General features: G+C 62.7%; 1 protein-coding gene across 1 annotated transcript; it reads right to left on the reverse strand.

Annotated features, from left to right (window-relative positions):
* Positions 1–4,554: 4,554 nt before the first annotated feature.
* On the reverse strand, positions 4,555–12,024 carry LFNG (LFNG O-fucosylpeptide 3-beta-N-acetylglucosaminyltransferase; the record flags this gene model as incomplete). Its single annotated transcript, XM_023188531.1, has 8 exons — positions 4,555–5,017; positions 5,244–5,329; positions 5,741–5,906; positions 6,342–6,427; positions 6,546–6,699; positions 6,795–6,894; positions 7,367–7,415; positions 11,836–12,024. Coding segments are annotated over 8 exons (897 nt in total), but the record flags the coding sequence as incomplete, so codon positions are not given.
* Between the last annotated feature and the right edge of the window lie 4 nt (positions 12,025–12,028).

The raw sequence follows: 12,028 nt of genomic DNA on the forward strand, positions 1-12,028 counted from the left end.
AGGCCAGGCACAGTGGCTCATGCCTGTACTCCCAGCACTTTGGGAGGTCAAGGCAGGAGGATCACTTGAGGCCAGGAGTTTCAGACCAGCCTGGGCAACATGGCAAAACCCTGTCTCGACTAAAAACACAAAAATTCGCCAGGTGTGGTGGCGTACTTCTCTTATCCCACCTACTTGGAAGGCTGAAGTGGGAGAATCTCTTGAACCTGGGAGGCAGAGGTTGCAGTGAGCTGAGATTGCACCACTGCACTCCAGCCTGGGCAACAAAGCAAGACTGTCTCAAAAAAAAAAAAAAAAAAAATTCAGAGACAGGATCTCACTCTGTCACCCAGGCTGGAATGCAGTGGTGCAATCATGGCTCGCTGCAGCCTCAAACTCCTGGGCTCAAGCAATCCTCCCCACTCAGTTCCTGAGAAGCTAAGACTACAGGTGTATGTGCTAAGACAAGTCACCTGCTTGTCTAATTTTTAATTTTCTTGTAGAGATGGGGTCTCACTATGGTGCCCAGGCTGGTCTCAAACTCCTGGCCCCAAGCAATCCTTCCGCCTTGGCCTCCCAAAATACTGGGATTACAGGTGTGGGCCACCACGCCTGGCCCCAAGTGCCTTCTTGCGTGTCCAATTCTGGGCTCAGAAGGTGGGGCTGGGCTCAGAAGCAGGGGGTCACCCCGGAGAATATTTGAGAAGGCTGAGGCTGGGTGGGTACATGGGCCCAGTAGGCAGCAAACTTGCCCACTGGTCTGACAGACACGAAGATGGATCTAGCCCTGGCCCCTCCTTTCCCTCTGACCCCAGGCCCACGCGGCAAGACTGGCTGTAGTCACACCACGCCTGGCCCCTGGCCCCTCTGAGCCTGTGGAAAGCCCTAGTCGCCTGTGATTGGGGAGGGGGCATCATGAGACCCAACTCCATAGTTGTCCTCCCTCCTAGGCTTCCAGTCCTCCCAGCGGATCCCACCTCTGCAACTTTGCCCAGGCTGTGCCGAGACCTGGAAGGCCCCTCCTCTCCCTACTCCATCTTGACAAAGCCTTCCTGCTTCAGATCAGAGGTACCTCTTCCAGGAAGTTGGCCCTGATGACCCCAGTGGAAGGGAAGTTCCTTTCAACTGAGCGGGGAGGCGCCCCACCCTAGCAGCCCCTCCCAGACCCCAAGCAGCCTTGGGGCTCCCCAGGCACTCGCCTGGCAGAACGGAAGCAGGGGTGGGGGCTGAGGTCTGCCACCCTGGCTGAGCACCCAGCAGCCCCTGTGGTTGCAGTTTTACTTGTTTTGAAAGCCTCATAAATGATCAGTAGTTTGGGAAGGGGGACCTGGCTAGGCTAGACTGGGCAGGACATGGAGCCCCAGGGACCAGCCAGGCCCCTTTCTGACCAGCCTCTAATCTGGTGTGATGGCACCACTGGTGGGTGGGACACAGCTGTCCCCAGAATGTACCTGGGGGAGAAATGAGTTCACCTCCCCCGCTGGGTGAGTCACCTTCTGGGGGGTGGGGGGGCGGTGGATGGAAGAGGTCAGGCTGCCTCATTCCCCTAAGACACTGCTGGGCCTGCTTCCCCTTTTGAGGGCAAAGAAATGTCCCTCCCTCCACTTGGAAGAGGAAGGGGCCCAGATGCGCCAGCCTGTGCACCTCCCAAGACGCCCCCTGACCTCCAGCACCTGGGGACTGCATTTACCTTTGTTCCCATTTCTCAGATGGAGCGGTCGAGGCCCCGGGAGGAGCCGGGCTTCCTCCCCATCCCACTTCTTGCTCCTCTGCTCTCCCCAAGGCTCACTCAGCCCCCACTCCCACTCCGCTCCACACACAGGGACATTTGAACATTAATGGGGACTCCCCAAGCCCCGGCGGGGCCCCCACATTTGCGTTCATGGGTCTCTCTGATTCCTGGGTCCAGCCACACCTCCAACCCCAGGGCCCCACCAGCTCTGTGGGGAGGCAATGCCAGCTGCAGGCGGGGGCAGCGTTGGGGCCAGGGCAGAAGGCCTCAAGCCTCTGACTCAGCCGGGCAGGAAGGAGGCCAGGAGCCTCTGCCCGCAGCCTGTTCCATCAAGACACCCCCCGCCCCACCCCGGAGTCTCAGCTTCCTCGTTCAGAAAAGGGGCCTGCACTGTCCTGTGAGAAGTGGGTGGGCACGTGGTGGGTGCTCAGGGAGGATTACAGCCACCCAGACGGGGGTCCGGCTGTGATGGTGAGGGCCCTCCATCCTCCCGCCATCCCCATCACTACCCACACCCCGTGGGCAGCTGCTCTGCTGACTCAGAACCGGCCAACGCCAAGGTGGGGTCACAACCCTGCCAGCCGCCCCCAAGGCCAGGGCAGCCCCCAGCCAGGTTTAGAGTAAGGGGTCTCTGCAGGCTCATTCAGCACATCACTCATCTGGAAGGGACAGCGATGGGGGAGGGCAAGGTACCCCCCCCAAAGAGAGGCACTTCTCACAGCGTGTTGTCTCCTTGGAGCAGAATGGGGGACACAGAGGCAGCAGGAGGGGGACCTGGAGCCCTGGGGAAGGGGATCAGTCCAGAGCAGGAACTTGCAGGGGGCACGGCCAGGGCAGTGCCAGGCCAAGGGTGCGAGCCCCAGGGAGGGGGTGGGGGCTCACGGTGAAGAGGAAGTGAGTCGCCCTAGGGCTGCCAGGAGGGTGTGGGGAGGGAATCCCCGCCGAGGTTGCGGCACCCCTCCCCTACTCGGTCACCCTCAAAGGCTGGATTTGAGGAAGGAAAAGCACTGCAGAGCTGCTGTGTTCAGAAAACAAGGGTCTGGATCTCTGCAGGGGCTGGGACCAGTTACAGGGGGGGCTCTGGCACTGCTCCTGCTCTCCAGGACTCCGCCCACCACCCCTGAGCAGGCTCCGGGCCTGGGGCCACCTCACAGGAGAGGGAGGCGCGGCGTTACCAGCTGCGGGGCGGCTGGACCCACGGCCTGCCTGGCTTGGAGTGTGAGCACCTCCCCAGCCCACCAGCCTGGCTACTGGACCTTGGACCTCAGCTGCTCCATGCCTCGGTTTCCCCACCTGCAAAGTGAGGCGATGATGTGGACTCTGCGAGCTTGTGGCAGGAGTGAAGGTGGATAAGGAGGTCCCAGGCCTGGTCACAGGAGTCACTGTCCCTCCTGCAGGGGCTGGGCTCCCCAGTGGCCAGAGCCTTGGGGTTGCGCTCTTGGCTGGGACCTAGAGCCCCCAGCATCCTAGACCTGTTCCTCCCGGAAGCACAGGGCCCCCCTCCAGCGACCACCTGACCCTGGGCGGGCCACACCTATAGTCACCAGCAGGCAGCTATTGTGACGCTAGGTTTCATTCCAAAACAGTCGTCTCTAAGAGTTTCCTATCTACCTGCTCCATGCGGTGCACCCAAGGCCAAGCCTCCCCTCCACCTGTGTGCCCGATCCCCCTCCCCCAGCTGCCCTGCGGCTTAGGCCCCACCTCCAGCCAAGACCACGACCCCCAGGGTTGCTGCAAAGAGCACCTTTATTCACAGCAAAAGGACGTCACCATAGCAACAACACTTAAATTCCCTGAGAACTTTTCCCTTCTCATTCGCGTTCCTAGCTATGTCTTTGCAAAGAGAAAAACAAGAAACACACCCCATGGGGCAGGTGAGCCACGCTGGGCCCCACAGGGAGGTGGCAGCTCCGCAGAGGGAGGGCAGGGACGGAAGGTTCCAGATGCTGGAACGCATAAATACACAGAGTGCCGGACAGTCCCACTTCAGCTTTAACAACAAAGATGACCCCGAGTTTGGCTTCCGTTTTTTCTGATCCACAGAAAAGATAAGACCCTCCCCCACCCCCCAAGCAAAAAACAAGAACACCCTACTTTTTACCCACCCCCTTTCAAAAAACAGCACAGTAAAAAAATACTGTCACAATATGTACAGGCACACCCACTGTGGGCGACTTGCTCTCTACTTTGGAGAGGAGATTAAATGCTGAGCTCTGACTCACCCTGTCCTGGGGAGGCAAAGGGAAGACCTCGGAGGGGGCCTGGAAGACTCCCCACCCAGAAGAGCTGGAAGGGGAGCCACTGTTTGGACAGCCAGCCACTGGGGGCTTTGTGGGGCCACTGGAACTGGGCGGTGGCTACCGTTACTCAAAGCCAGAGCGCCCAGGCCAGAAGGAAGGGGATTGGGTCATGCACCCCAGACCCAGCCTCCCCTGCAATGAACACGGCTCAGTGAGTTGGACTTGGGCCTATGACACAGGAGTCAGGATTTCAGGGCGCAGGTACCCCCAGCACAGAGCTTGTGCTCGGCGGAAAGAGAAAGGCATCTACGCATCCCTGCAAAGTAGCCTGGAGCCCTGATCTACGCATCCCTGCAAAGTAGCCCGGAGCCCTGATCTACGCATCCCTGCGAAGTAGCCCAGAGCCCCACAGCTGCAGAAAGATCTAAAAGTTGGTAGGGCGTGGTGGCTCAAGCCTGTAATCCCAGCACTTTGGGAGGCTGAGGTGGGCAGATCACGAGGTCAGGAGATTGAGACCATCCTGGGTAACACGGTGAAACCCCGTCTCTACTAAAAAAAAAAAAAAAAACTAGCCGGGCGTGGTGGCGGGAGCTGAGGCAGGAGAATGGCGTAAACCCGGGAGGCGGAGCTTGCAGTGAGCTGAGATCCGGCCACTGCACTCCAGCCTGGGTGACAGAGTGAGACTCCATCTCAATAAAAAAAAAAAAATCCAAAACTCCTCAGAGTGGCCTCCGACATACAAATCCTTCCTCCAAGCAGGCCTTGCAGCCCACTGGCTCTCGGGGTAGAGGCACATAAGTGGCGCTTGTGCCTGCCCGTCCACAGAGCAGAACTGCCCAGCAGCCTGCCACCCGGGTGGGCATACAGTACACACACACGCGCATACACACACGCACAGGCACGGCCCTGGGGGAGCCTCGAATCCCAGGGCAGCACAACAGGGTCACTGGGCCCTTTGGATACCAGGGGCGCCCAGGGGTTGGGTCTCAGCCATGGCTGCTAGAAGATGGCAGTGCGGGGACACCAGGGTGTGTCCGGGTACAGGTGGCAGTGGATGGAGCGGAACCTGTGGGAACAGAGCAGGGGCTGGTCTGTGTGGGTGGCAGGAAGGTGCTGAGCTCCCATTTGCAGTCCCACAGCACTGGCGGCCCCACCCCGTGCAAGCAGGACTCCGGAGGGGTCACCTCTGTGTAGAGTCATGCTGCTTAGAGAGACCCCGCTGCAGCTTGGCGAGGTCCCCTGATGCCCCTACACCACCCCACGCAAGCCCATCTGGGCCAGGGTTTCCTCACCTAGATGGGTCGGCCTCCACCGAAAAGGGCCCCTTCACATGGACGGCATTCCGCTTGTTTTCAAACATACCGTAGCTCAGCGTCACCTGTGGGGAGGGGACGGAGTGATGCAGGGAGGGGCCCTGACATCCCTGGGCCCTGCCCCAGGCTGGCCACACAGCTCTGAGTGCGGCAACAGCCCTGCCTTGGCCCCCCTTGGACCTGGAAGGACACCTGCCCTGTGCACCCCAGGAATAAGGTCTCAAACTGGGGACCAGCTGGGGCTGGCTGCATCGCCAGCCGTCAACAAAATACACACAATAGGTGCATCACAGCGAAGAGAAGAGATGGCAGGGACACAAGCTGCCATAAACAGCTTTCAGCTCATGGCAGGAAACACCCCCCTGGCTGACAGTCATGTGCTGCCTGGCCTCCCTGTTTAGAACAGTGCCCCACCCCACTGCGCCCCTCTCGGCAGCCACGCGTCCCTTCCTGGCGGGGCCCGGGGGATGGTGCACCTGCTCGTGGAGCTCCGAGGTGAGCACCTGCTGCAGGTTCTCCAGGTGGGAGTGGAAGAGGCCGCTGCGGATGAGGGGCACGCCCAGCAGGGCCTCCACGATGTAGCCAATGGTGCAGTCATCAGGCAGCCGGATCCGCTCGGCAGTGTTCATGAAGTGGCCCCCGCTGTGGGAGGGATGGGCCCAGACCGGTGAGCAGAGGCGGGAGCCATCTGCTGGGAGCTGGGGAGGCCCCACCAGGCAAAGGCGCTGCACTCAGAGAGGAGCCCTGGAGAGAGCTCTGAGCTGCAGCTCCCTCCGCCTCCCCTGGCCACAGCCAGGGCCCAGTCCCTGCACGGCTCCTGTGCTTGGTGGCTCTCTGTGGCCGGAATCTAGGTGCAGGAAGGAGTCCTGCTAGATGGTGCCTGGGGTGCTCTGAGCAGGTCGGGCTTGGGGGCAGCTGCCATAAACACAGCTGCCCTCTGAAACCCAGAGGGAAGTGGAATATAGGCAGTAAATGGGCGGTGCCACACAGGAGGCTGGGGACTCCCCGCGGCTGGGAAGATGAACCAAGCCAGGCCCCACGATGGCGAGGAGGGCCTAACTTGTGCAGGGCACTCACCTGGCCCACGGGCTCATCTTCAGAGCCAGCCCACGGCTGATACAGAAGCCAGCGCCGCCCGTGGCAAACCAGAAGTGGACAGGACGCTGGGAGAAGGGAGAAGGTGTCCTGAGACCCGGGCGCTGCTGCCCCTCGCTGTCCCCCGCCCCACTCCGGTGTGCGCTCTGCGTGGGCATGGGGGAGTAGGAGAGGGCAGGCACTCACCACCTTGTTCTCGCTGACCCGTTCCGTGGCCTGGATGGGCCTGTCCAGGCTGGGCTTGCCGATGTAGATGTCCCGCGTGTGCGGGTAGCTGGCCAGCAGCCGCAGCAGGGCCCGCAGGTTGACGTAGTTGTCATCGTCCACGTGGCAGAACCACCTGAGGGCAAGGCAGGGCCATCGGGGGAGGGCATGCCGGGGCGGGCGCTGCCAGGCTCGGGCAGGGAGATGGGGGTCCCCCCGAGCCACACTCACTTCCTGCCAGACTCGATGAAGTGGTCATACTCCACGGCCATCTTGCAGGACAGCGCCTGGCGGCTGTGGGCGGCCGAGCAGTTCGTGATGACCACATTGCCTGTGGACAGGGGAGCGGCTGTGAGTAGGTCTGAGTAGGCTCCCAGAGAGGGGCTGGCCTGGGGGACGCCGCGGGGCCCAGGGACTCGAGAAAAGCCCCCTAGTTCAAGCTGGGCGCGGCCCTAGCCTCCCCCACCCTAGCTCGGGGCTCGGGCCTGCGGACCCTCCCCCAGCCCAGCCCCCTCCAGGGCGGCCCCGCCCCCACCCATTCAGACAGTTTTTTCCCAGCACCCGCCACCTGTTGCCGCTGCCTGGGCTCAAAGGGACCCGGGGGGCTGAATGGGCTTCATTTGCATGAGAATTGGGGGGCCCCGAGTGGTGGGGCGGGGCGTGGAGCAAACCCCATGAGTAAACTGCCCTCCTCGCCCTGCCCTTGGTGACCTCTCAGCCCAGAGGAGCCAGGAGGCTGGAGGGGGAGGGTTCCGCTCTGGATGGAGGCCTGGGCCCCCTCCCGCCCCAAGTCCAGGGCTCACCCGTGTGCCTGGCCAGGGCCTCATCTTCCCCGTCAGTGAAGATGAATGTCTGGAAGGAGAAAATCAGCCCTCAGCAGCCAGCCCTTCATCCCCACCCCAGGGCCATCTGTGGGGGCCGGACGGGGCACCCTGGAGTTGCTGCAGCTGCAGCTCTGTCACACTGACACCGCCCTTCTCCGGGCCTTGGTTTCCCCACTCATGCGGAGTAGGGCTCAAGTGCCCCATCTCAGTGCCATCTGGGCCAGGGCTCAAGCATTCACTCGCGCATTCACTAGGGCTGGGGGATGGGGCCTCACTCCCCAACCTCGACAGCTGCGCCCAAGGTCGTCCAGGCGCGGTGAGGCACGAGCCAGGTGGTGCGCCTCGCCCGCCCGCCAGGTAACCGGTTCCCGGCCCGCCCCGTGCACCTGGCGGGGCACACACCCTTATTGACACAGCACCCAGCCTGCCACTTGGAGACTGCTGGAAAGGCAGGGGACAGGCGGGGTGGCGGGAGGGACAGGCGGAGGAGGTCGGCTTTGGGAAACCAAGTCTCAATCACTCGGGGTTGGGGACAAAGGCCTTCGCTGGGCGGCTGCCAAGCCCTGGCGGACAAAGGGCCCGGAGGGAGGATGAATCACCAGGCATTGTCCGCCAGCTTTGTCCTGGGCTGGCGGGCGAGGGGCGCCGGGCCGGCCTTAACTCGGCCGAGTTAAGCAGAGTGGCCACGCCGCCCATTACCATACAGCTGGCCTGGTTAACCGGGCCGAGCTGGGCACGAGGTCCCGCGGGTAGGGTGCAGCCACCAGCACTGCAGCCCCCACCCCCAGCTGCCCTTTGGGCCAGCACCCCTGTCCTGGATGACCTGCAGGACAAGTTACCCACTCTGAGCCAAAGCAGCCCTGAAGTTCTGCAAAGTTGCCGACGGTCAGCAGGGTTGTGGCAGGAAACCTCAGGTGTCCCCAGCCCCCAGGTCAGGGGCCCCCAGTACCCATGCAGCCCAGCACCCCTCCCACTGCTCAGGCAAGGAAACCCAGGCTTGCCCAAGGCCACAGCCCACCTGTGCCAGCACGCGGCCGCCCCCTGCCAGGAGCACTCTGCGGAAGAGGAGGGGGCCGCCAGGGCGGGGCCAGGAGTCGCCAGTGCCCGCCTGGGCCTGCCAGCACACGGGGAGGAATGTTCCTTCCTCTGCCCGGCCCGCCCAGCGCGTGCCGCCCGGCGCACCCTGGCATGGCTGAGTGCAAAACCCAGGGCGTACGGGCAATGCTCTGACCAAGAGACAACCCCCCCACGCCCACCCAGCCTCAGTTTCCTTCCCTGTACACACAGGTCCCGCAGAGGCCCTGGAACACCTTGGTGGTCTCAGATCCTTGTCCAGCCTGACCCAGCCCAGGGCACATGCTCACTCGGGTGAGGCCCAGAGCTAAGGGGGTGGCTGGCTGGGTCTCCGCCTCTCCATGCGTGCACCCCTCCTGCAGCACCCATAGACACCCCAGGGCAGCCGCACGCACAGACTCGCACCCAGCCCCTTGGCCTCCCCAGCATCTCAGCCCAGGAATGCCGTGGGAGGCGGAGGGCCAGCCCCTGCAGACGCTCCACTGCGCCGCTGGGTTAAAAGGAAAATGCTTTCTTAATGAGATCAAGGGAGGCCTGTTCTCCCGAGATTTGGTGGTGCCCTAAAAACCCAGCCCAAGGCTACAGAGATTAAAGTCACCTTTGTTCAGCTCGGGGAGCAGGGAGGCCTCTAGAACAGCATCTGAGAAGGCGGGGCTGTGGGGTGTGGGGGTGCCGGGCCAACTGTCTCCCCACACCTGAGCCACCAGGAGGGGAGGGAAAAGGCCCTGCCGGGCTACGGGCCTCACCCGCCACTCAGAGCCCCCGTCTCCTTTTCTGTAAAATGGGCATAACAGAGTTTCCCTGGGCAGAGAGCAAAGTGCACAGACAGATCCTCTCCCTTCTCCCTGACAGTCCTGGGAGGGGGGCGCCATTACCAGCTGAGGCACAAGTGGGGAAACTGAGGTGCAGGCACCAGCCTGAGGTCGTACCCTGGGGCCAAGGTGGTGCTAGACCAGCCCAGTCCCTGCCCTCCAGGGACCCAGACCCCCCAGTGCCACCTAACTTCCCAGATGAAGACGGGGCTGCAGGAGGAAGAGCCGGGTGGATGAGGGTGGACGGGGGCGGGGGCCGGGGGACACCCACAGGAAGCGGCATTGTTCCTGGAACCGCGATTCAAAGAAACACAGGATGCCAAGTTCTCCCCAGCAATTGTGGCCGCTGCGGTGGCAGCTCGGCAGCCTGGCTGCTCCTGGGAGGGGCGGGGAACCTCTGGGCCAAAGGCCAGGCTCTTCATCCTGGACTCCAGGCCCATCTCGCCGTGGCCCCTGCTGACCAACCGACCCTCCCCCCAGCCACCACTCCAGTTGCTAGAAGTTTCCTGCACAACCCCCACGCTGTGGTCATCACCATGCCCGGATGGAGTGCCCTTTCTGGGCACTTTTTTACTCAGTCTAGCTCAAATGGCGCCTCCTCCAGGAAGTCTTCCTTCCTTCCCTCCCTCCCTTCCCCCAGCATGTGGGTCAGATGCCCACTGTTGCCTCACACAGCGTCTCGGGGTTTTCCCCCCACACAGCCCTGGCATCTTTCTATCTCCCCCATCAGACCGCGTGTGAGTCACTCCGTGCAGGGCTAGGAGAGGGGGGCCCTCTTCTGTGGGTTTCCAGGACCCCTGCCCATCACCCACCACAAGGGGGGCTTTGCTGGCTGTGTGCTGGTGAACTGATGCTGAGGGCAGATTCAACCTTTCCGCTGGTGGGGTGACCCTCCAATAGGGACCTCAGGGCTCAAGGGAGTGATGCCCCCCCCTCGACCCTGAGTGCCCGCCAGGTTCACCCCATGCCTGCAGGCTTTGCCAGTCTCTTACAACATGCTCCTGGAAGGACCATGTTCCCCCATTTCAGAGATGAGAGTGAGGGTCTGAGAGGCTCCAGGTCTTACTCAGGATCACACAGCCCAGCTGGGACTGAAAACTGAGACCCTCTGACCACATCCCCTCCGCTGAAGAAAGGTCCCAAATTCCAAGATGGGAGGTGCTCAGAGCTGGTGGCAGCCCAGAGTGGGGCTGAAGGATGCCCAAGGTCACATAGCAGGAAGGCTTGAGTGCTGGGGGTGGGGGGCCAGGCTCAGGGATGGTGCCCCAAAAGGACTGTCAGGAAGAGATGCTGGCGGGGGCGGGGGGCGCTGGCCCCCTCATCGCCAGGCAACCTGAGTGGCCAGCACGCCAGCAGCGGTTCCCACGGAGCGCGTAGCTGCATACAAGGGGCCCGACGCCTTTCTCGCTGGAGAAAGGGGCTTTGTTACCTTGCCCAAGGGGCCGGCGTGAGAGCCGCCCGGCGCTGGGAATCCTAACGGCCCGGCGGCCAAACAAAACCCACGGCCCCCGCCACCCCCTCCCGCCAGCCCGCTGAGCCCCTGGGAATGGGACGCTGTGTTCCCAGGAGGCTGCCATGGGGTTCCCAGGGCCCCTTCCCCACACCGGGACCAGAGAGGACCCTGCCCCTCCCCCATTCCCCTCATGACCTCACCAAGCCCTGCTCCCACCCACCCACAGTGCCCCAAAACAGGGCAGTGCCAGGCCAGAAGGCCCTGAGTCTCCCGGGTTTGAGCAGAGAGGAACGCGTGCGGGGTCTTCCCTGAGCCCCCATCCTCACAGCAAATGCCTCTGCGTCTCCCAGCCCAGAGATGCCCCCCTCCACTCCCCAACTGCAAGCCCCACACTCTGTCCCCATCCCGCCCCAGCCCAACCGTCCTGCTGTGGCCTCGAGGGAAATTTTCAAAGTGGGGTGTGTCTTAATTATGTGTGTGTAAGAAGCTGATGCCCAACTGAAGTGGGTTGTGCCCAAGGTTGCAGGCCTCAGAGACTCCTGCACTGTGCGGGGAGGGTCCCCACACAGACCCCAAACCCGGGGTTCTTTGAGATGTACTCCCCAGGACCCACCAACCAGCAATGACTTCCCTCCCCGCACCTTAACGTGATGATGAGGAAAAGGCCCAGGGGTCAGAACCCCTCACTTCTCTAAAGGAAGAGCCTTTCTCCCCAGGAAGGGGTCTGAGCTGAGGGTAGATCTGAACAGAATCTGCTTGGGGAAGTTTGAAGGCGTAATGCCCTATGCGTGCGCTCCAACGTTTGGAGGTGAGAAGTATCACAGGGCACCAACCCCAAGCACTAGAGACTGGTGTAGGGTCCTACAGCCATCCAGGACTCTGGAGCTGGACAGGGGGCGAGGCCCCGGGGACGGTCACACAACTGTAACGGGAAATTGGTCCCAGCAGGCAAACTGGCTGCAACGGGGTGCATTGGCGTCGCCGCCCCCAGATGGCCCTAGTGGCTGGATGGGGATGCAGCCTGGCTCCCATGGGACGCTGCCACCAACTGGACCAGACGGTGGGGCCCCGCCCCGCCCGCCCGTCCTTCCAGGCCGCCGGGGGCTCACCATCTCCTTGTGGCGCGAGATCCAGGTCTCCAGCAGCAGGTCGAGGCGCGCGCGGTGGAACTTTTTGGTGGTCTTGACAGCGATGAAGACGTCTCGGGGCGCGAGCGGCTCGGCCAGGGGACGCGGGTGGCTGTCGGCGGGGCGGGGGGCGGCCCCGGGCGGCGGGCCCGCGTCTCTGCGCGCGCGAGTGAGC

This window comes from Piliocolobus tephrosceles, chromosome 8 (assembly GCF_002776525.5).
Source record: "Piliocolobus tephrosceles isolate RC106 chromosome 8, ASM277652v3, whole genome shotgun sequence".
Taxonomy (NCBI): domain Eukaryota; kingdom Metazoa; phylum Chordata; class Mammalia; order Primates; family Cercopithecidae; genus Piliocolobus; species Piliocolobus tephrosceles.